Source organism: Lynx canadensis, chromosome B1 (genome assembly GCF_007474595.2).
Source record: "Lynx canadensis isolate LIC74 chromosome B1, mLynCan4.pri.v2, whole genome shotgun sequence".
Lineage (NCBI taxonomy): Eukaryota > Metazoa > Chordata > Mammalia > Carnivora > Felidae > Lynx > Lynx canadensis.
The window spans coordinates 132,942,100-132,967,149 of record NC_044306.2 but is presented as its reverse complement, the minus strand read 5'-3'; the positions used below and the strand labels follow the sequence as shown (position 1 = coordinate 132,967,149).

The window sequence follows — 25,050 nt, the reverse complement described above, 5'->3', positions numbered from 1 at the left end:
CATTTGAACTTTCAATTCCAATGATATTTGATGAGGGAAAAACATTTTTTTCACATCTGTGAGTAATAAATGTCCAGGATGGTACCCTGAGACAAGATATTTTATGGGTTTTGCCATCAGAAATGGAAACTGTTATCTATTTCATACATTAAAGAACCTGGAAGAAACTGAGGATTTTTTTGGAGGGTGCATATTTATCATGGCTGATTTTATACCCCCCAGAGAAGTGCTGGGGATCTTTGCAAGAATCTTCTCTCAATACACTGGTCCAGATGCTCAAAACTGCCATCGTCTCTCAGCTGCGTTCCTGGCCTAAAATTGAAACCAATGAGAATCACTGCAATCTTAAAGCTCTTCTAGGAATGGTGAAAGAAGTGTATAAGGTAAGGGTTCATTTGAATATATATATATATATATATATATATATATATATATGATTTTACTCAATTAAAAACTTTTAGGTCTCAGCCAATTGGAGTCTTATTTTATTTCTAAAACAAAATATTTTATTCAGTTCTTAGTAATTCAGAATTTTGCTTGTTTTGCTAATGGCTAGACTCTAGTCATATATATTACATATATGTTACACATTTTATATACAGGTTATACATAATATATATCACATATATCATATGCACAAATACTAAAAAATGAGAATGATGATTATTTTCAGTACAGTACACAACGTAATCCAGAAGTAATTTAAAATTAGCCTACTAATAAACCTAATGATTGTTGGGGGATAGGGAGGAGCCAGAGCATTTTAAGTAAAAGAGCAGAATTAAATTAGTATTGTTCAATTAAAAATAATTGGCTAAAGTAAGATGATTTTATAAATATAAATTGTTAAATGGCAATCAAAACCAATTTCACCATAAAATATCAATCTCAACAGGAGAAAACATTAGGTACAAAAATTAGTTCATTTCAGAAGTACTAATGCACTGGTATTTCTAAAGTAGTATATTTCTTTTTTTTACCTAGCTTTATTGAGACATAATTGACATATAACATTGTGTGAGTTCAAAGTGTGCAATATATTGCTTTGATACATCTATACTTATTCATTTTACAACTGGAAGTTTGAACCCTTTGACCAATATCTTCCCATTTCCCCCACTCCCTGACAACCACCATTCTACTTTCTGTTTCTGAGTTCAGCTTCATAGATAAGTGGTATCATACATATTTTTCTTTCTCTGAATTATTTGACTTAGGATAAGGCCCATCCCTGCTGTCGCAAATGGCAGGATCTCCTTCTCTCTCATGGCTGAATTATATTCCAGTGTTTATATACATCTTCTTTATCTATTCATCCATCCAGGATGCTTAAGTTGTTTTCTTGTCTTGGCTTTTGTAAATAATGCTGCATTAAACATGGGGATGCAGACATCTCTTTGAGATAGTGATTTAATTTCCTTTGAAGTGAATATATTTATTCAGATGAATATATTTTTTAATATAGCAAGAAGTGGGACTGCTAGATCATATGGTAGTTCTGTTTTTAATTTTTTGAGGAACCTCCATACTGTTTCCCGTGGTGGCTGCACCAATTAACATTCCCACCTGCAGTGTACAAAGGTTCCCTTTTCTCTGTATCCATGCCAACACTTATCTTTTGTTTTTTTGATGACAGCCATTCTAACAAGTATGAGGTGATATTTCACTGTGTAGCTTTGAGCTGCATTTCCCTGATGATTATGGATGTTGACCATCTTTTCATGTACCCGTTGGCCATCTGTATGTCTTCTTTGGAAAAACATCTATTCAGTTCCTCTGCCCATTTTTAAAATTAGATTGTTTTGTTTGATCTGTGGCATGTGTTCTGTATATATTTTAGACATTAATTTCTTATGAAATATACAATTTGCAAGTATTTTCTCCCATTTCATAGGTTGCCTTTTTATTTTATTGTTGTTTCTTTTGCTGTGTAGAAACTTTGTGGTTTAGTTTTTGGTAGTCCCACTTACTTATTTTTGGTTTTGTTGCTTGTGCTTTTGTTGTCATATCCAAAAAAATCATTGCCAAGACCAATGTCAAGGAGCTTTCCCCTTAGGTTTTATTCTAGGAGTTTTATGGTCTTATGTTTAAGTCTTTAATCCATTTCAAGTAAATTTTTCTGAGTGGTATACGATAGGGGTCCAATTTCATTCTTCTGAATATGGTCATCCAGTTGCCCCAATATTTATTGAAAAGACTATCCTTTCCCCATTGAGTTTTCTTGGCTCCTTTGTCAAATGTTAGTTGACCATTTTTGTGAGGTTTTATTTCTGGTCTCTTGATTCTGTTCCATTGGTTTATGAGTCTATTTTTATGCCAGTACCATTACTATAGCTTTATAGTATAGTTGTAAATCTGGAGTTGTGAGGCCTCCAGTTTTGTTCTTCTTTCTCAGGACTGCTTTGACTATTCAATCTTTTGTGGTTTCATATAAATTTTAAGACTGTTTTTCTTAACTCTGTGAAAAATGCCTTTGGAATTTGGAGAGGGATTACATCTTATCTATAGATAACTTTAGGTGCTATAGACATTTTAACAATATTAATTCTTCTTTATTTTAAATTTATTTATTTTGAGAGAGACAGAGAGGGCACAAGTTGGAGAGAGGCAGGGAGAGAGGGAGACAGACAATCCCAAGCAGCTTCCATACTGCCCGTGAAGAGCCCGATGTGGGGCTTGAACTCATGAAACTGTGAGATGGTGACTTGAGCTGAAACCCAAGCGTTGGACACTTAATTGACTGAGTCACCCAGGTGCCCCGATATTAATTCTTCTAATCCATAAAGAAAGGCTATATTTCCATTTATTTGTGTTTTCTTCAATTGCTTTCATCAAAGTCTTACAGTTTTTGGTGTACAGGTCTTTCACCTCCTTGATTAAATTTATTCGTAAGCAATTTCATTGTTTTTGATGCTATGGTGAATTGCTAATTGGAGTCTTAAGAAGACAAATAAGAATCATGAGGAGTCAGGTATTTTTTCATTTACATTTTATTTTTTTAAATTTATTTTTATTAAAAAAATTTTTTAATGTTTATATGTTTTTGAGAAAGAGAACGTGAGGATGAGTTGGGGAGGGGCGGAGAGAGAGGGAGACAGAGAATTCTAAGCAGGCTCTGCACTGTCAGCACAAAGCCCAATGTGGGGCTTGAACCCACAAACCATGAGATCATGACCAGAGCTGAAGTTGGACGCTTAACCAACTGAACCACCCAGGTGACCCATACATATATTTTTAAAGTAATGCATCTAAGGAAAATGTTTGGCAGAAAATAATTGGGAATTTTTTTTAATTTTATTTTTAATTTTTTAAAATTTACATCCAAATTAGTTAGCATATAGTGAAACAATGATTTCAGGGTAGATTCCTTAATACCCCTTACCTATTTAGCCTATCCCCCCTCCCACAACCCCTCCAGTAACCCTCAGTTTGTTCTCCATATTTATGAGTCTCTTCTGTTTTGTCCCCCTCCCTGTTTTTATATTATTTTTGTTTCCCCTCCCTTATGTTCATCTGTTTTGTCTCTTAAAGTCTTCATATGAGTGAAGTCCTATGATTTTTGTCTTTCTCTGACTAATTTCACTTAGCATAATACCCTCTAGTTTCATCCACGTAGTTGCAATATAATTGGGAATTTTGATAAGGAAGAAACTTTATGAGACTGAAGATGTTTTGCAATGTACTTCTTTCATTAAGAAAAAGTACACATCAAAATCTGTAGGCTTATCCCATTTTTCATTCTTGATAATGGTTGTGTGTTTTTTTTCCTTTTACAAAGTCTTACCAGAAAGTTCCTCTCCCCTGTATGTGTTATTTACTTCCTTAATTTATATTCTTAGATTCTTTATTTCCTGTCTTCTATCTTTTGGATTAATTTGATATGATAGAGGCTTATTTAGAGCATTGATTTTCCAGAATTGCTTCCTCTGGAAAGCCTTCTTAAACCCCTTAAGTCCTTCTCCAATCAGAAATTGTATCCTCCATGCCTGACTACTTGTTTTTATCTACTAGACTACGGGTTGGTAATCAAACCCATGGGTAGCCTCATATTTTTGTAAATAAAGTTTTATTGGAACATACCCACACTTGTTTTCATATTGTCTAAGGGTGTTTTGTGCTACAAAATGGAAGAGTTGAATAGCACCAGATATTGTATGGTCCCAAGTTCAAATATTTACTGTTTGGATTTAAGAAAGAGTTTGCTGACTACTGTACTAGACTGTAAGCTATGTGTCAGCAAGGACACTTTTTAGCTATGTTTTGTCTCACACCTGACAAGTAGTATGTGAAAAATTAATATTAATCAATGGAGAAAGGGCTGAATTTATCAAAAGTTCCTTGGATTTTTATGGTGCCTTTTTTAAATGTTTATTTATTATTTTTTTATTTAAACAAAATTTTTTTTAACGTTTATTTATTTTTGAGACAGAGAGAGACAGAGCATGAACGGGGGAGGGTCAGAGAGAGGGAGACACAGAATCTGAAACAGGCTCCAGGCTCTGAGCTGTCAGCACAGAGCCCGATGCGGGGCTCGCACTCATGGACCACGAGATAATGACCTGAGCCGAAGTTGGACGCTTAGCCAACTGAGCCACCCAGGCACCTCTAAATGTTTATTTATTTTTGAGAGAGAGAGAGAACGAGTGGGTAAGGGGCAGAGAGAAAGGGAGACAGAGGTTATGAAGTGGGCCCTGGGCTGACAGCAGAGAGCCCAATATGAGGCTCGAACTCATGAACTGTGAGATCATGGCCTGAGCCAAAGTTGGATGTTCAACCAACCGAGCCACCCAGGCACCCCTTTATGGTGATTTATTCTCAAGATCTAGAAATTGTTTCTAGTAAACCTGTACCCTAAGAATTGTTTTACTAACCTCCACTGCCAACATCTGCTATCTTTTACAGTATTTATGAAAATTAGGTAAATTATATACCAAAAAATGGAAGTTTTATAGAACTCTGTTTCATCATTGACAAATGCATTGGGTTTATAGAGCTTTAATCATATAATAGCCATATTATATTTATATATATTATATATGTTACATATATAATATATATTGTATATACATATATAATATATATGTAATATATATATAAAATCACTTATTGATAGAAAATAAAACTAACAAGTCATGTTTTCTTTAAGGTAAATAAAGCTAGGTGTCGACTACCAGAAGATACTTTCAACATAAACGAACTCTTCTATTTACTGAACTTTCATGAAGACAGAAGAAGACTGTTCCTTAGGGATAACAACCTAGTAAGAGTAATATTTTTCCTTCTGAAAATTTTCATTCTTTTATAGGAGGACATATTAATAGCTATGTAGGTATCTCTTTGATAAATCAAGATTTGAAAATTTCTTCACTGCAATGCTAAATTGCTAAATTAGATGATCATTTTTTTAGAAATACATTTTCTTAGAAATTTTTTCTAGATAATTTGAATTCTTTTTTTTTTTTTTTCAACGTTTATTTATTTTTGGGACAGAGAGAGACAGAGCATGAACGGGGGAGGGGCAGAGAGAGAGGGAGACACAGAATCGGAAACAGGCTCCAGGCTCCGAGCCATCAGCCCAGAGCCTGACGCGGGGCTCGAACTCACAGACCGCGAGATCGTGACCTGGCCGAAGTCGGACGCTCAACCGACTGCGCCACCCAGGCGCCCCAATAATTTGAATTCTTAAAAACAGATTCCAAAAAGTATAGAGCAAAACAATTTACAGTGATGAGGTAAAGGGAAAAAGTTTTTCCCCCTTTTAATTGTTAAAACTATTACCCCTTTCTATTTTTTAGATACCTGCGGAAAACCTCAGTCCCATTATTTTCAGTGATTTTCCATTTATTTTTAATTTGCCATCCAAAATTAAATTATTACAAGCTGAGTCCTATTTAAAAATAATGGTATGTATGCTCTACTTTTTTTTATTATGTAAAATTACTAACATATATAAAATAGAGATAATGGTGTAGTGAGCCCTATCACAAAATTTCAGAAGTCATCAACATTTTGCTGCACTTCCCCATTTCTGACTTGTTTTTTAGTTGTTACTATTTTAGCTGAAGTATTTTAAAGCAAATCCCAGGCCCAATTTTCTTTCACCTCTCCATACTTCAGTGCATCCTTTCTGGTTGTTTCACTCTTATTCATGCTGAGATTCTTCAGTGGGTTCAGGTGGTGGCCACATGATTCTTCCATTTTAATGCTTCCCATTAATTGCTTTATTTATTTATTTATTTATTTATCTTATTTATTTATTTATTTTTTTTTTTTTTTGAGAGAGAGAGAGAGCACAAAAGCAGGTGAGAGAGGCAGAGGGGAAGAGAGAGAGAGAGAGAGAGAGAGAGAGAGAGAGAGAGAATATCTTAAGCAGCCTGATACTCAATGTGGAGCCTGACATGGGGCTTGATCCATGACCCAGGGATCATGACCCGAGCCAAAATCAAGAGTTGGACATTTAACTGACTGAGCCACCCAGGTGCCTCCACCCTTGCGTCAACATTTTATTTAATAATTCTATCCATTGTTTTGGTTGAAGTTTGCACAATGGCATTATTTCTAATCTTATCATTACTTCCAAAGTTACTAAATTCTGTAAAGAACTTTTCCTCATCAACCAGGGCCACTTGGCTACATTCACACAGGAAAGTGGAATGATGCTTAATCCTTTTTCTTTAATTATTAAATGTTGCCAGGGGTGCCTGGGTGGCTCAGATCATGATCTCACAGTTTGTGGGTTCAAGCCCCACATCGGGCTCTGTGTTGACAGGTTGGAGCCTGGAGCCTGCTTCAGATTCTGTGTCTCCCTCTCTCTGCCCCTCCCCCACTTGCATTTTCTCTCTCTCTCTCTCTCAAAAATAAACATTAAAAAACTTTTTAAAAATGTTTTTTAAAAAAGGATCATGTTTACTACAAATGAGATAGCTTGTAATTATTTAGCTGTACCTCCATGGTGACTAATTCCTTGTATATAATTCCTAGATGCCATGGTTTCACAGATTCTGTGATCTCTTTGTTTTTCACAATGTAGTGTAGATTATGATGCCCTTTTTTCTTAAATAATTACAGTATGAGTATATACAGCAGTAGTAGGCATAAGTATATGCTATGCAGACTATGTTTATTTGAAATATTAAACACTTCCTAGTGTTCCTATGAGATTCCTAAAATATTTCTTTTTTTAGGGCTTAAAACAGAAAGAATACCTGGATTGGGGGCAAGTGAATCTGCCAGAAAAGGATGGACACCCTACATTTACACTTAGAGTCAGACGAAGTCATCTAGTTGATGATGCTCTGCTTCAGTTAAGCCAAGTTGAAGACACTGACCTCTGTAAATTATTAGTGGTACAGTAAAAGTCTCACTGGACATTTTTGTTAATGTGAAAGGGGAACATTTATATAATGTAGTAAAGGAGGAGCCTGCCTTTGCAACTATAGTTATCAGCTGTATGGTTTTCCACAATCCGGGGTGCCTGGCTGGCTCAGTCCGTACAGCATGAAACTCTTCATCTTGGAGTTGTAAGACTGAGCACCACACCAGGCACAGAGATCCCTTAATTAAAAATGAGAAAAAAAATTGCTTACCCTTTAGAGAAAAGCTATGGGATGTTTAATTGAATATTGGGATTAGGTGTTAACTATTCATTACCTATGACTACAAAATTGCTGCATAGTGAACCATCCCAAAGCTTAATTACTTAAAATAACAATAACTTATTATAGAGATCTGAAATTCAACTAAGGATCTGCTGATTTAGATCGAATTCATTTGGGTGGCTTTATTGATTTTTGTCTGCACTTGTTTACATATTTGGGAGTTGGCTAGGTATTGGATGATCTAGGCTAGATTAAGCTTGGCTGGGACAGTTTGGATCTGCTTCCTGTGCTTTTCATCTTCCTGGGACCAGCAAGCATAGTATTCTTCTCACTTCAGTGCCAGAGGTACACGTTAGCAAGCCTAATAACACAACTAAAGTTGCTTTAGTCAAAGCAAGTTACATGGCTGAACCCAAGTCAAGGGCAATGAAATATACTCAGCTTCTTTAATGGGAGAAACTGCAGAGTTACATGCAACAGATATGGATCGAGGAGGGGTACAGAATTTGGGCTATTAATGCCATCGACAAGCAGCTGGTAGAATAGATACTTTTCCTACTTTTTGGCTCTAGTTTTATTTTATTTTTAAGGTTTATTTATTTATTTAAAAAAATTTTTAAAAATATTTATTCAATTTTGAAAGGCGAAGAGACAGAGCATGAGCAGGGAAGGGGCAGAGAGAGAGGGAGACATAGGATCTGAAGCAGCTCCACACTCTGAGCTGTCAGCACAGAGCCCGACGTGGGGCTCGAACTCACAGACCGAGAGATCATGACCTGAGCAGAAGTCGGAAGCTTAACCAACTGAGCCACCCAGGTGCCTCAAGGTTTATTTATTTATTTTGAGAGAGAGAGAGAGAGAGACAGAGAGAGAGAGACAGAGAGAGAGGGAGAGAAAGAGAATCCCAAGCAGGCTCTGCACTGACAGTTTGAACCTGACATGGGGCTCAAACTCATAAACCGTGAGATGACGACTTGAGCTGAAATCAAGAGTTGGAGGCTTAACTGAGTGGGCCACCCAGGTGCCCCCAGCTCTGGTTTTAGTCACAGAGTTTCTACTGTATTGGTTCTAATTCTAATCATCTTTCACTTCATCCTTTTGGGTACCTGTAGGGTTTTTACTGTGTTGGAGCTCAGATCATTTGCCCTGTTGAGGACACAGAATGAGTAACTTTTTAAATAAAAGCTGGACTCTGTACAGAAGGAAGTAGATTTTCCTGGTATGAGAGGATAACGTAGGCTCTCAGAGGGGAAGCCAGAACCTGGAGGGTAGCACTCAGACAGGAGAGGGATATTTTCCACCGTGGGACTAAATGGAAAACAAAGAAGCTATTTTATAGGCCAGACTTTCTAGTTGTGTATCTCCCTCTGTATCTACTTTCTTTTAAATTTTGATTATGAGGAAATCAATAGAAAATTATTCTACCCACAGGAGATGACAAAGAGGTAGGAAGCTGAGCTTCAAGACAGAGCCAATCAAAATACAGACTCCTAACAAGGCAAGGTTGTTGAGGCCACTTGTGAGTGGGTCCTGACCACAGTGAAGGCAGACTTGCCAGTGTTCAGCGAGTAGAAATTAGCAAATTGGAAGTAAGCTTAATTTATTATTGGGATATCCAGATGGAACACAACGTGGGCCGTTGGGAGATGAGATGATGGTCTGTGGCCAAGGAGTTGGTTCATCAAAGTGGCAGAGATAAGATCTTCCGGGCAAAGGAAGGAGAAAGTGAATGCTTAGTGAAGCTTATATTATAACGATAAAAAGAAATTAGCCAGGGAAGAAGTGGAAAAGTAGTTAGAAAGGTAGGTAGGAGGAAAACTGGGATAGTACTTAGCCACAGAGCCCCAACTTTAGAAAAGGACAATTTCTGCAGCACAACTTTTCTTTTAATAAAGCTAGAACAGTTTTGGCTTCTTAAATCTCATACTTGGGTAGGTTAAGCTGCCATATGTGTTCAGTGTCAAAGTGTTTAACTTGAAAATATCTTAAAAAATAGGGGCGCTTGAGTGGCTCAGTTGGTTAAGCGTCTGACTCTTGATTTCGGCTCAGGTCATGATCTCGTGGTGTGTGCGTTTGAGCCCCACATCAGGCTCTGCACTGACAGTGAGAGGCCTGCTTGGGATTTTCTCTCTCCTCCTTTCTCTCTTTCTGCTCCTCCTCTACTTGCTCTCTCTCAAAATAAATAAATAAACTTAAAAAGAGAGAAAATATCTTAAAAAATAAATAAGGGGTGCCTAGCTGGCTTAGTTGGTAGAGCATGTGACTCTTGATCTCAGGGTTGTAAGTTTGAGTTCCACGTTGGGTGTACAGATTACTTAAAAATAAAATTAAATAAATAATAGAACTGGGGGGAAAAAAAAAGAAAGAAAAAGAAAAGGACAGTTCATAGTGACTTCCTACAGGAGGGCTATGGACAGTTAGGTCTGATGGTTCTTTCAAAGCTGCTAAACCCAGAAGGACTGGGAGGGCAATTTATCAGAAGTTTTTGTTTTGTTTTCTTTTCTTTTAAGTTTATTTATTTATTTTGAGAGAGAGAGAGAGAGAAATGGAGGAGCAGAGAAAGAGGGAGAGAGAGAATCCTAAGCAGGTTCTATGCTGTCAGTGCTGAGCCCAGCATGGGGCTTGATCTCACAAATGTGAGATCATGACCTGAGCTGAGATCAAGAGTCAGACGCTTAATGGACTGATCCATTCAGGCGCCCCAATTTATCAGAGTTTCTAATGAGGGGAGAGGCAGGAGAAACCAAACAGCTGTTGACTAGAGCCAGAGCTATAAAGTCTGAATGATGAGATGAAGGTAGACATTAAGGGAGAAGAATCAGGGAATTTAGTGTTCCAGGGACCTGAAGCATATCAAAATCTTGTTCAAGAATCTGGTCAACATAATTGGTGAATACTAAGTCTGGCTAGAATCCTCCTTTACTTAGTTCATATGACAGTGTAAAGGACTCACACACATACAATAATCTGACAATAAATAGGTTTGTGGCATCCACTTGCTCAGCAGGAAATTGAGTGAGGTGTGGGATCGAAGGGGTGTGGGTTTCTAGGAATTCTGATGGCTGCAGGAGGTTTGAAACTTTTCCAGAAAGGTCAAGGCATTGTATTTTAAAACTGAGCCCGGGAGTGTTCTCTTTCCTCAGATTGAATTTATTAAAGAAATTTGTTCTGTGGGAGAAGGGGTAAAATCTGAGTTCTTCCACTGCATATTTGAAGAGATGACCAAGACAGAATATGGAATGTTCATATATCCTGAAGAGGGTTCCTACATGTGGTTTCCTGTCAGCGTGAGTCTCTTATTTATTTTCTTACAGTTTTATGGAACAGAAAAAGTATACCATATACCACAACATGAAACCATACATGATAATGTAAAATTAGATCATATAAACAGCCTTGCTACTCATGATCCAGAGCAGCAGCTCTAGCATCTCTTGGAACTATTAGAACTTCAGGCCCCACCCCAGATCAGAGCATGTATTTTATAAGATCCCCAGGTGATTCTATGCACGTTAAATTTTTAAACAGCTTTTATGAAGTATAGTTGAGATTCAATGGACTATGATACATCCGGTGTCTGATTTGATAAGTTTTGATATATGTATGCATATACCATGAAACTATTACCACAGTCAAAATAATGAACATATTCATCATCCCCCAAAATTTCTTAATGCCCCTTTCTAATGCCATTCTTCCCCCGCTTCGTTCTCCCCACTCCCCTGCTGCATGCCCATGCAACCCCAACTACTCATCTGATTTCCGTCACTGTGGAGTAGTTTGAATTCCTAGAATTTTATATAAATTCTAAGATTTCTATTCCAGTGCCAGCCTTGATGTTAGCAGGTGAATGGCTTTGGGCCACTTACCTCATAGCCTCAATCTACATGCCCTATTTACTTACAGTAATTGTGAGGCTAAATGTTACAAATGTATTTAGAGTGTTCAGGCTAGTGGTCTCTCGGCTGTATGGTAGTGATGGCCTACCAAGATGTGGCCAGTGTTTTCCCTCATCTCCGACTACCAAGTGTGGAGAGAAGAGTGAATCCAGTTTCATCAGGACTCTTCTTTCCACCCACCTTCACGGTCGACAGAATCAGTCACCTTCCCTGACCCATATGCTTGTCCTTGTCAGCACGCCTAGGCTGAGGGCAGTATCGTCCAAGGGGACACGCTTATATGACATGCCTAATGCACAATGAAAGTGCAGAGAAAGTGTGCTCTTCCTTCTGCAGAGTTGTTTTTCTACATGAATTTGAAGGCAAAGACTATGAAAGTAAATAATGAAAACCTTGGTTTATAAGGCTATCTGAGCAAATTTTTTTTATACCCCCATATGCTTTCAGTAACAGTAAGTGAATTCGTTTATTTACCTGAACTATCAATTTGTATGTTAACTTATGGAAGAAATTTAAATTGTATTAAAGCCTGTGTAAAACTTCAAACTTTATTTTCCTGAAGCCCATTTTGTTTCTAATTTGGGACTTTTAGAAAAGGGAACTGAAACCATTTTTTACTCATCTAATTATCCTTTTGGATTATTGATTACTTCTAATATATTATGGTTGCTTTTTTTTCTTTTCCTTTTCCAGCCTAAATTTGAGAAGAAGAGATATTTTCTCTTTGGGATGCTGTGTGGACTCTCCCTGTACAATTTAAATGTTGCCAACCTTCCTTTCCCACTGGCTCTCTTTAAGAAACTTCTGGACCAAAAGGCATCATTGCAAGATTTAAAAGAACTCAGTCCTCTTCTCGGAAAGTAAGTAAATGTTTTTCCAGGACTGTAATTAGTAAGTCTCAGTTGTTCAGGAATAAATGATGCTAATCACACACATACACACAGAGAAAAGGTCTTTAATTGCAATAAATGTATGCTCTTTTGATGAATTTGAATTTGAGCATGACTTATAATAAAGTACATGTTCAAAAATAAAGAAAAGCCAAATGTTCTTCTAATTATCAACCTAGAGCTCTGGCCTAGTCTCTTGAATTTATCTAGATGGAAACAGAACACAATATTCTTAATAAGAATGATGCATGCTATATGTATTTTAATAAATCATAGTCATATTTATTTAAATAAATCAGTGTGTCATCAACTTTATTTTTTGAGAATTGAAAAATACTTGTTCTAAGTTAAAAGGCAAACTAAATCTTGTAAGGAAAATACTGGCAACATATATGACAAAGGAGTAGTATCGCTGATATATAAATATATATGTGTATATATATGTGTATATAAATATATATGTGTGTCATCATACATAAATATGTATGGCTGAGTGTATGTATGTGTGTGTGTACGCATGTCTATGTGTGTGTGTGTGTGTGTATATATATATATATATGGCTAATAAAAAATGAAAGTATGTTCAACCTTATTAGTAATTGAAGAACTATAAATGAAAATGAGATCCTTTTTCTGCTTCCAGATTGACAAATGTTAAAAAGTTTTTCATAAAATATTGAGTTGGCAACAGATTGGGGAAAAGGATTCTCTTCTCATGTACTATTAGTGGAAAAAGAAACTGCCCAGATTTACACTGCCCTGGCCATCCAGAACAGAGTTTCTCAGCCTTGGTAACACTGACATTTTGGGCTAGATAAATCTTTATTGTGGAGGCTGATCTGAACATTAAAGATGTTTAACAGCTTATAGGGTTGCTACCCATTAGGTGCCAGTGGCAACCCGTTTGCTAACTGTAACAGCCAAAGAGGTTTCCAGATTTTGCCATATGTCCTCTATGTCCAAAATCACCCCAGATTGAGAAACACTGGTCTACAGGAAGGGGCTCCTTTCTATAATTTCCATCAAGACACAGCAGTGTCTATGTGTTAGCAGTGACCCAACCAATCAAACTGTAAAAAGAGGTTAAATCTAGGAAGAGGAAGTGGGAAGATAAAGAGAGGACATTTATGGGGCGCCTGGGTGGCGCAGTCGGTTAAGCGTCCGACTTCAGCCAGGTCACGACCTCGCGGTCCGTGAGTTCGAGCCCCGCGTCAGGCTCTGGGCTGATGGCTCAGAGCCTGGAGCCTGTTTCCCATTCTGTGTCTCCCTCTCTCTCTGGCCCTCCCCCGTTCATGCTCTGTCTCTCTCTCTCTGTCCCAAAAATAAATAAATGTTGAAAAAAAAAATTAAAAAAAAAAAAAAAAGAGAGGACATTTACCTGGCATTTTATACACTTCTATATTGTCAAAGATTTTTTCCATTAAATATTACTTTTGAAATTTTATAAGATTAGTAAATGTAACTTTAAAAACAAAATAAAATTAAAAATAACTTTTTAAATGAAAATTTTCATTAGGAATTTGCAAGAAATTCTAAATAATGAAGCTGATGACATTGGAGAAGAGCTTTACATATATTTTTCTGTGAGTACCAATGCAAACCAGATTATAGTTTAGCTTGAATCTGTTTTTTAGAAGAATTTTTACTATATTACCTTAAATAGGAGAATCCTTTGTTTTTGTTTTTATTTTCTGCCTTGCCCCTCTGGGCAGAAGGGTATTTTACTTCTGTACTGTAAGACTTTCCTCCCACCTGTTCCTCCTTTGATACCTTAGGTTTATATCCTCTCAAATAAGTGAAAATACAGCAATTATGCAATCGATGAGAACAATGTAAATAATTAAATGCTTAAGACAATATACAACATATACTAGGGTAGGTTTTTTTTAATTTTTATATGTATTTAAAAGGCTACTACACAAATAATTATTTAGCTCCCAGTTATTTAACATTTTATAGGGAAGAATGTACTGGTATAATGGTATTGTGGTTGTATTTGGGAGAAAGAATTTATTCTGCCTTTAGAAGTCCTTCTACTTGGAGTAAGAATCAAATTGACATGAGACAGATTAACAGGAGAATATCAAATTTAATCTTGTACATACAGGGAAGCCATACAAACATGGAAATTCCAAAGGCAGGTAAAATGAGGTATATATGTCATTCTGACCTAAGGAAAAGGGTGCAGGTCCTCTATCTAAATTATTTTTAGACAGTTGAGGGGGAGGTAAAGAGCTTTTCCTGAATCTGCTGGGGGGTTTTAAATTTTTGGTTTTGTGTCTGTGTGTGTGTGCTTCTGTAGGTTTTTTATTGCTTTTAACTCAGAAATAACCTTCATGCCAATGTGGCCCATCATGGGGCAACCTGCCCATGGCCCCTGCAGTTGATTATTCAGACTTTTTTCATGTTTGATACCTGAGTACATTTTGCTTACAGATACACTGGGACAAAAATGATGTTGATTTAATTCCAAATGGGATCTCTGTACCTGTGGACCAAACCAACAAGTAAGTTTTGAGACACAGAATACATATAAAATGTTTGTATCACTATAATTTAAAAAATAAAAAAAAATTATTATTTATTTTTGAGAGAGGGAGAGAGACAGAGCGTGAGTGGGGAGGGGCAGAGAGAAAGGGAAACAGAGAATTGGAAGCAGGTTCCAGGCTCTGAGGTGTCAGCACAGAGCCTGACGACATAGGGCCTGAACTCACAGACCGCAAGATCATGACCTGAGCTGGAGTCGAACGCTTAACTGAGTGAACCACCCAGGTGGGCCAATTTAAAATTTTTTAAAATATTTATTTTTGAGGGGCGCCTGGGTGGCTCAGTCGGTTGAGCGTCTGATTCTGGCTCAGGTTGTGATCTCGCGGTCTGAATTCGAGCCCCACATCGGGCTCTGTGCCGACAGCTCAGAGCCTGGAGCCTGTTTCGGATTCTGTGTCTCCCTCTCTCTCTGACCCTCCCCCGTTCATGCTCTGTCTCTCTCTGTCTCAAAAAAAATAAATAAACGTTAAAAAAAATTTTTTTTAATAAAAAAAAAATATTTATTTTTGAGGGGGGCTAGGGGGAGTGCAGAAAAAGGGAGATGCAGAATCCAAAGCAGGCTCCAGGCTCTGAGCTGTCAGCACAGAGCCTGACATAGGGCTGAACTCACAGGCCATGAGATTATGACTGGTGTCGAAGTCAGACGCCCAACCGAGCCACCCAGGCACTCCTCACTATAATGTATAAATGTATTTTAGCTTTTCAGATGATCATTTTAGCTCCTCATCTCTGAGAAAAATTGGTGGACTCTGCTGGGTGTGAAGTCTACTTAAAAAAAAAAAAGTTACAGGGTAAGAGAAGGGGGAAAAGGAGTCAGGATTAAATATTTCCTTTGCAGCACTTTCACTAGTTATCAACTTAACAATTATTTTTGAGTCCTTACTCTGTACCAGATTCTATTCTAGGTACCAGAGATACAGCCGTGAAAAAGATAAAACCTGGAACTTAAGTTTCAGTGGGACAGAGACAATATACAAATAAATTATTATGTAATATAATGTCAGATAAGGATGAGCACTGTGATGAAAGTTAGTTAAGAGATTTACAGTAGTTTTATGCTGGAGCCAGCTGGCATCTGCTTGTGAGAGCGGACTGTTCAATTTTCAAAAATGTTGAGAGGGGCGCCTGGGTGGTGCAGTCGGTTAAGCGTCCGACTTCAGCCAGGTCACGATCTCGCGGTCCGTGAGTTCGAGCCCCGCGTCAGGCTCTGGGCTGATGGCTCAGAGCCTGGAGCCTGTTTCTGATTCTGTGTCTCCCTCTCTCTCTGCCCCTCCCCTGTTCATGCTCTGTCTCTCTCTGTCCCAAAAATAAATAAACGTTGAAAAAAAAAATGTTGAGAGTTTATTATTAAAATATCAGTAGCATGAAATCAGCCATGGTGGGAATATTACACCAGAACTAGCAAATGCTGCAAATGAGGATTCCCTTTCATTTTCTTCTCTTTAGGGAGCTGGTTGTTAACCACTTACCAGCACTGTTTTCAGGGGAGAGCAGATGGGGATTGGTTTAGACAGGACAGTCCACTTAGAACAGTTCACAACACTGCTCAAAGGGTGGGAGACTATCATGTTTCCTGTGGATATCTGGTGGAAATACCTCCAAGTAGCAACCCTGCCATCAGGAAATTCATCATGTTGTGAGAAAGCCAGACTTCGCAGAAATAATTTACACACAGTAACGTGTTGTGACAGAGGAGGGAGAAGGGAACAGAGGACCAACCCTGAGAAAGTCATGTTTATATGTAACTCTGATGGATGGAGAAGTTACATGGAGAAGTTACCATGTAAAGAGGGAGCGCTGCATGCTGTGGCCTAACTACGAGAGACAGGGAGACCACAGAACTGAAGGTCAGTTTGGCCAAAGCTTCTAATGCAAATGGGAAGAGGCCAGCGGTGTCAGCCAAGAGTGAGATCAGGGAAGTTTGGAATTTGCCCTAAGGGCAATGGAAAGAAAGCCTTTGAAAGATTTTAAGCAGGAGAATTACATATTCATTTTTTTTAATGTTTTTATTTTCTGAGAGAGAGAGAGAGAGAGAGAGAGAGAGACAGCATGAGCAGGGGAGGGGCAGAGAGAGGGTGACACAGAATCCGAAGCAAGCTCCAGGCTCTGAGCTGTCAGCACAGAGCCCAATGCTAGGCTGGAACCAATGGATGACCTGAGCTGAAGTCTCAGGTGTCCCTGAGAATACCCGGCATCCCAGAGCCACCCAGGCATCCCAGAGAATTACATATTCAGATTAGAGTTTTTAAAGGATCTTGGAAGAAAATGAAAGCAAAACAAAGTCTTAGTCCTTTTGCTACATTCTCTGAGGTTCCTTCCTCCAGCTGACCAGATGTTTTTACTTCTCTCTGTCTACAGGGTTGTATGCTATGCAGAAACAATTTATTTTTTCTTTCTCAGTAGAAATGGTAAAAAGGGCAAAGTAGAGAATATTTAGTCAATGGTAAAGTATGTTATCAGCTTTTTCTTTTCTGCTTCCCTCAAGGAAAGAATATGTTTCCGTATGTGTTGATTACATTTTCAACACCTCTGTAAAGGCAGTTTATGAGGAATTTCAGAGAGGATTTTATAAAGTCTGTGACAAGAAGATGCTTAAAATTTTCCAGCCTGAAGAACTAATGACAGCAGTGGTTGGAAATACTGATTATGACTGGAAACAATTTGAAAAGGTTGGTGATAACAAAAAGTGCCCCCAGTTCTTCCAAACAACTTGTGTATATTCCTTCTAAAAACCATTTTTCTCCCTCTTTTTTCTCAAGAATTCACAATATGGTCAAGGATACCACAAATCACACCCTACTATACTGATGTTTTGGAAAGCTTTCCACAAATTAACTTTGGAGGAAAAGAGAAAATTCCTCTGTAAGTATTACTAATAGGTGGATTTATACTTAAATATCTTTTTAAAAGATAAATACTTTATTTGCCATGAAGTCATTATGCATAGTGTGGGTCACACATGTTAATGGCAAAGCCAGGCTTCCTAAACCAATGTTTTTACTTATATAAGCCTAGTTTCCCATTAAAAAAAATAATAATAATAATAATACAGATATCACTAGTTGGTTCCTAATCAAACCTTTAATCTCACATTCCTATCTTTATTTATCTAAGGCCTATGGAATTAGGACAATGTATATTCCTCTAATACCATTTTAGAAATAATACCAGTAGCAATGACCGCTGATGATAATACTAACAGCATTTATTGTGTGCTTATTCTATCCCAGGCATTGTACTGACCACTTCATATCTGTTACTTCCCTTTATCCTAATAGCAATGTTTTGAGGTAGGTACTTATTTTTCCACATTTCAAAACTGAGGAAAAAGAGGCTTGATGCATTTAGTAGCTGACCTGTATTCAGACAGTTGGTGAGTGTGAGAACCCAACAGGTTGGTCCAAAGCCAAGGCTCTGAACCACTAAGCTCTGTGGCCTTGTGGTGCAAGAACGTCTCTTGGTGGGAACCCTAAGGTTTCCCTAGCACAGACTTAATGACTTATTCTCTCACCTCCCCATCCCTTTGTTCAGTTATTCCTGAGATGTGCTTCTTCTTGCTATTTTTGTTGCTACTGAGGCCACTGGAGGACAATTCCAACTTCTCCACAAACTACTTATTCACAGGCCCAAACTACCTGTCTGATTTTCTCTTTTAATGGTAAACTTCTGCTTCTGCCCACTGGTTCCACTGTCTGTGCATTCAGTGAGTTCACTAACATCTTCCCACCTTTGACTTTTTCTTGGGCTTTCCCCTCTGCCTTGAAAGTTTATGTAACATCTTTCCTTGAGAACTAACTAGCCAGATGTGACCCCTGACTGAAGTCTCCCTGCTACCCCAGCCTGGTGCCTCCCTCAGTCTCAGGGCCTTCATTAGACTCTTCATCTCAAATGTCCTAGTTGAGCTAAATTACACTTCCCTGTATCTTGCTATTCTCTTTCCTTTTATGTGATTTTCCCCAACTAGACCATGAACTCACTGAGGACAAAGACCAAAAGTCATGATTTTTCTATGCTCCACATGGCCCTATGTAGTTCTTGCTGCACAAGGGTACTCAGTATTGTTTACTGAATGAAATGATTGATTTCTTCCTTTTTATTTTATGTTTTGTTCTTTCTGTGAAACATCTTAACTGCACCAAAACCCATAAAATACCTAGGACTAAAGGTAACCAAAGAGGTGAAAAATCTATACACTGAAAACTATAGAAAGCTCATGAAAGAAATTGAAGAAGACACACACACACAAAAATGGAAAAATATTCCATGCTCATGGATAGGAAGAACAAATAATGTTAAAATGTCGATATTACCCAAAGCAATCTACATATTCAATGCAATTTCTATCAAAAAAACACCAGCATTCTTTACAAAGCCAGAAAAAAAATCCTAAAATTTGTACGGAACCAGAAAAGACCCCAATAGCCAAAGCAATCCTGAAAAGAAAACCAGAGCTGGAGGCATCACAATTCCAGACTTCAAGATGTATCACAAAGCTGTAATCATCAAGACAGTATGGAACTGGCACAAAAAAAAGACACTCAGATCAATGGAACAGGAGAAGCCAGAAATGGACCCACAAACATATGGCCAACTAATCTTTGACAAAGCAGAACAGAATATTCAACGGAAAGAAGACAGTCTTTTTAGCAAATGGTGTTTGGAAAACTGGACAACAACATACAGAAAAATGAACCTGGACCACTTTTTTTTTAATGTTTATATTGAGAGACACAGACAGACAGAGCATGAGCATGGGAGGGGCAGAGAGAGGAACAGACACAGAATCTGAAGCAGGCTTCAGACTCTGAGCTCTTAGCACAGAGCCTGAAGTGGGGCTCGAACTCACAAACTGCGAGACCATGACTTGAGCCGAAGTCGGACACTTAACCAGGCGTCCCAGAACCTGGACCACTTTCTTACGCCATCCACAAAAATAAACTCAAAATGGATGAAAGACCTAAACGTAAGATGGGAGGCCATCAAAATCCTAGAGGAGAAAGTAGGCAAAAACCTCTTTGACCTCAGCCGCAGCAACTTCTTACTCAACACATCTCTAGAGGCAAGGGAAACAAAAGCAAAAATGAACTGTTGGGACCTCATCAAAATAAAAAGCTTCTGCACAGCAAAGGAAACAATCAGCAAAACTAAAAGGCAACTGATGGAATGGGAGAAGATATTTGCAAATGACATATCAAGTAAAGGGTTAGTATCCAAAATCTGTAAAGAACTTATCAAACTCAACACCCATAAAACAAATAATCCAGGGGGCGCCTGGGTGGCTCAGTGGGTTGAGCGTCCGACTTCGGCTCAGGTCACGATCTCATGGTCCGTGAGTTCGAGCCCCGCGTCGGGCTCTGGGCTGATGGCCCAGAGCCTGGAGCCTGCTTCCGATTCTGTGTCTCCCTCTCTCTCTGCCCCTCCCCCATTCATGCTCTGTCTCTCTCTGTCTCAAAAATAAAATAAAAACGTTAAAAAAAAATAAAAAAAACAACAACAAATAATCCAGTGAAGAAATGGGCAAAAGATGTGAATAAACACTTTTCCAAAGAAGACATCCAGATGGCTAACAGAAGCATGAAAAAATGCTCAACATCACTCATCATCAGGGAAATACAAATCAAAACCACAATTAGATACCATCTCACACCTGTAAGAATGGCTAATATTAACAACGCAGGCAACAACAGATGGTGGCAAGGATACGGAGAAAGAGGATCTCTTTTGCACTGCTGGTGGGAATGCAAACTGGTGCAGCCACTCTGGAAAAAGAGTACAGAGGTTCCTCAAAAAATGAAAAACAGAACTACCCTAGGACCCAGCAACTGCATTACTAGGTATTTATCCAAAGGATACAGGTGTGCTGTTTTGAAATGGCACATGCACCCCAATGTTTATAGCAGTGCTATTGATAATAGCCAAAGTATGGTAAAAGCCCAGAAGTCCATCGACAGATGAATGGATAAAGATGTTGTGTGTGTACACACACACACACACACACACACACTGGAGTATTACTCAGCAATCAAAAAGAATGAAATCTTGCCATTTGCAACAATGTGAATGGAACTACAGTGTATTATGCTAAATGAAATTAGTCCATCAGAGGAAGACAAATATCATATGACTTCAATCATTTGTGGAATTTAAGATACAAAACATGAACACCAGGGAAGGGAAGCAAAAATAATGTAAAACCAGGGAGGGGGACAAAACATAAGAGACACTGAAATATAGAGAACAAACTGAGGGTTGCTGGAGGGATTGTGGGTGGGAGGACGGGCCAAATGGGTGAGGGGCATTAAGGAGGTTACTTGTTGGGATGAGCACTGGGTGTTATATGTAGGGGATGAATCACTGGATTCTACTCCTGAAATCATTATGGCACTATATGCTAACTAACTTGGATATAAAACAAAACAAAAAACAACACATCTTAACCAAAGTTTATTCCTTTCTAGTTTTTCTTAAAGGAAATGACAGGCTGCATGCAAGAGGCAAACAGGAAATGGGAATCCTCTTTCGCTGTCCCAAAACTTTCAGTGAAAGAGATAACCCAAGAGCATTGACATGTCATAATATTCTGGACCTCCCTAAATATTCTACGATGGAAAGAGTGGAGGAGGCCCTTCAAGTAGCCATCAACAGCAACAAAGGATTTGCCTCCCTCCAAATCACAGACTGACTCCTGATAGTTTTGGTGATGCCTTGTATTCTCAGGCTCTCTCATCTTCAACTCGTTTGTTCTTCCTTAGGTCTAAGTGACACAAAGGATTGAATAGATTTTGGAATTAGTTGACAAATGTTGGGGTAAACAATAATATGATGAATCAAGAATAATTTTTTAATAATTTTTTTTAAGAATAATTTTTTTTAAGAATAATTTTTTTTAAGAATAATTTTTTAATAAATTAACATTTCTTGATCCCTAAATTTGTTATTTGAATGTTTGCTTTTTACTGAATTATTCCTGAACAATAATTTTCATGTAAAAATAAACTGAATATTTTTTTAAGTTATTTTTTAACGTTTTTATTTATTTTTAAAAAAATTTTTTTTTTCAACGTTTATTTATTTTTGGGACAGAGAGAGACAGAGCATGAACGGGGGAGGGGCAGAGAGAGAGGGAGACACAGAATCGGAAACAGGCTCCAGGCTCTGAGCCATCAGCCCAGAGCCTGACGCGGGGCTCAAACTCACAGACCGCGAGATTGTGACCTGGCTGAAGTCGGACGCTTAACCGACTGCGCCACCCAGGCGCCCCTATGTTTTTATTTATTTTTGAGACAGAGAGAGACACAGCATGAACGGGGGAGGGTCAGAGAGAGAGGGAGACACAGAATCTGAAACAGGCTCCAGGCTCTGAGCTGTCAGCACAGACCCCGACGCGGGGCTCGAACTCACAGACCGCGAGATCATGACCTGAGCCGAAGTCGGACGCTCAACCGACTGAGCCACCCAGGCGCCCCAAAAATAAACTGAATATTAAAAGCCAACAGATATTTTTAAAAATGTTGTTCATCTAGGGGCGCCTGGGTGGCTCAGTTGGTTAAGAGTTCAACTCTTGATTTCAGCTCAGGTCATGATCTCATTGCTTGTGAGTTCAAGCCCCATGTCCTGCTTTGTGCTGACAGTGCAGAGCCTGCTTGGGATTCTCCCTCTCCTTGTCTCTCTGCTTCTCTCTCTCTTTCTCTATTTAAATAAACTTTGGAAAAAAAACAATAAAATAAAATGTTGTTCACCTAATAAACACTGTCTGCAAATATTAAAGATATTATGCTGGTTTGAAAAAATAAAGTAATTCAACAGGTTTTTGAGGCATGTAAATATATATTTTATATTCTAAAATGTCTTGAATTTAGCCAGCTGCTGAGTAATTTTATTGAAAAATCTCTATGTTAAAGGATTCATTAATTCATTGAATACTTATCCTCAATCCTGTTCCAAGAGTCAGTCTAAATGCATATATCATTATTTTGGTTAAACACTGAGCCCAACCAGGAGCTCCCATCCGATGGTAGTTGGAGAAAATGAAGACATGAAATATGTCTTAGCAATATGGCTATAGAATGAATTAAAGGAGAAGTATGGCTATAAATGGCCAATGGATTTTTTTAGATCAGTTCTGTCTTGTATTAAATTATAAACTGTACACTGTTCTATAAGTTCCTGTTGTATGGCAACCATACAGAGAAGCCTTGTATCAGTGGCACTTTGGAAAAGGAAAGACCATGGGGTGAAGTCAAAATTGGGGTGCTGATGTGGAAAGAGAGCAGAATCACCTGAAGATAGAACAGAGAGAATTCACTAAGGATACTAGAATGTGAGGTGGTCTGTAGGAACATAAGCCCCAGTCAATTCTCAGATTTCTTTTGGATATGTCTGGTTTATATAATAAATGGAATGAAGGCTCAGATGTATTCTATTTGAATTTTAAGGGAAAAGGTAACCTCTAAATCTCAGGGAACCCTAGGCACTCGACTGTTCAGTTGTATTTTTCAGGCCATTCAGTTCCAACGTAAATCTTCTAATGCAAACAGATGAACTATACTAAACATTTATGGAAGACAGCATTGCAATTCTTTACATATTCGTTCAGAAAACAGAGGAAGAGGGGTGCCCTGCCTTGCTGGCTCAGTGGGAAGAGAATCCAACTCTTGATCTTGGGGTTGTGAGTTAGAGCCCTATATTGGGTGCAGAGATTACTTAAAAATAAAATCTTAATAAAAAAGGGGGGGGCACCTGGTTGGCTCAGTCGGCTAAGCATCCAACTCTTGATTTCAGCTCAGGCCATGATCTCATAGTTTGGGAGTTCCAGCCCCACATGAGGCTTGTAGCTGACAGTGCAGAGCCTGCTTGGGATTCTCTCTGTCTCCCTCTCTCTGACCCTCCCTCGCGTTCATAAGTTCTCTTTCAAAATAAATTAAAAAAAAAAAAAGGAAGGAATAAAGAATGAAAAAAAGAAAGAAAGAAAGAAAAAGGAAGAAGAAAACAGAGGAAGAGGGAACACTTTCCAATTGAGTACAATATCAGCATTACCCTAATATCAAAACCAGACAAAGACATTATAGGGGGAAAAAAAAAAAAACCCTGCAAGTATTTCTCATGAACAGAGATACAAAAAAATTTTTCCAGGATTCTGGATATCAGACATATCCAACAAAATATAAGAAGGATAATATCTGTAATCAAGTGGGGTTTAGTCCAGAAATGCACCTAAAAATCTATTACATTTCACAGTAAGACCAAAAAAATCATGTAATTACCTCAATAGACACAGAAAAAAAAACTGACCAAATGCAATAGCCACTCACACATGACATTTTTAGCAAACTAGGACCAGAAGGGAACTTCCTCAATCTGATAGAACCTACAAAGAGCTAAACTTACACTTGACGAGGGGCGCCTGGGTGGCGCAGTCGGTTAAGCGTCCGACTTCAGCCAGGTCACGATCTCGCCGTCTGTGAGTTCGAGCCCCGCGTCGGGCTCTGGGCTGATGGCTCAGAGCCTGGAGCCTGTTTCCGATTCTGTGTCTCCCTCTCTCTCTGCCCCTCCCCTGTTCATGCTCTGTCTCTCTCTGTCCCAAAAATAAATAAACGTTGAAAAAAAAAAAAAAAAAACTTACACTTGACGGTAAAAGACTAAATGCTTTCCTTCTAAAACTAGTGACAGGCTGGCTCAATCGCTTAAGCGGCTTAATCGCTTAAGCGTCAGACTCAGACTCTTCATCTCAGCTCAGGTCACAATCTCAAGGTTTGTGAGATCAAGCCCCAAGTTGGGCTCTGCGCTGACAGTGCAAAGCCTGCTTGGGATTCTCTTCCTTTCCCTGTCTGTCTGCCCTCCCCTCACTTGTGTGAGTGTGTGCACACACTCAAAATAAATAAACTTTAAAAATAAAAAATAAAAATAAAACTAGTAACAAGGCAAGGATGCCTCTCATCACTTCTATTCAACATTGTACTAGAGGCACTAGTCTATACAAGAGGGCAAAGTGAAAAAGAAGACATAATGATCTGAAAGGAAGGAATAAAACTATGTTATTTATAGACTACATGATCATCTGCAGAAGATCCTAAGGGATCTAAAAAAACAAACCACTCACCAATAGTATTAAGTAAA

General features: G+C 38.4%; 1 protein-coding gene across 2 annotated transcripts in view; it reads left to right on the top strand.

The window, feature by feature from the left end:
- HERC6 (HECT and RLD domain containing E3 ubiquitin protein ligase family member 6) overlaps positions 1–21,810 on the top strand; it is a 63,183-nt gene extending 41,373 nt beyond the window's left edge. For both annotated transcript variants that reach the window (XM_030313453.2, XM_030313452.2), the window contains exons 13-23: positions 223–383; positions 5,147–5,260; positions 5,796–5,903; positions 7,185–7,346; positions 10,742–10,885; positions 12,191–12,357; positions 13,904–13,970; positions 14,824–14,894; positions 17,420–17,603; positions 17,694–17,796; positions 21,393–21,810. In XM_030313453.2, the coding sequence (XP_030169313.1) occupies positions 223–383; positions 5,147–5,260; positions 5,796–5,903; positions 7,185–7,346; positions 10,742–10,885; positions 12,191–12,357; positions 13,904–13,970; positions 14,824–14,894; positions 17,420–17,603; positions 17,694–17,796; positions 21,393–21,616 (1,505 nt within the window). In that variant the 3' untranslated portion in view covers positions 21,617–21,810. The remainder of the gene's footprint in view (positions 1–222; positions 384–5,146; positions 5,261–5,795; positions 5,904–7,184; positions 7,347–10,741; positions 10,886–12,190; positions 12,358–13,903; positions 13,971–14,823; positions 14,895–17,419; positions 17,604–17,693; positions 17,797–21,392) is intronic.
- The last annotated feature ends 3,240 nt before the right edge of the window (positions 21,811–25,050 follow it).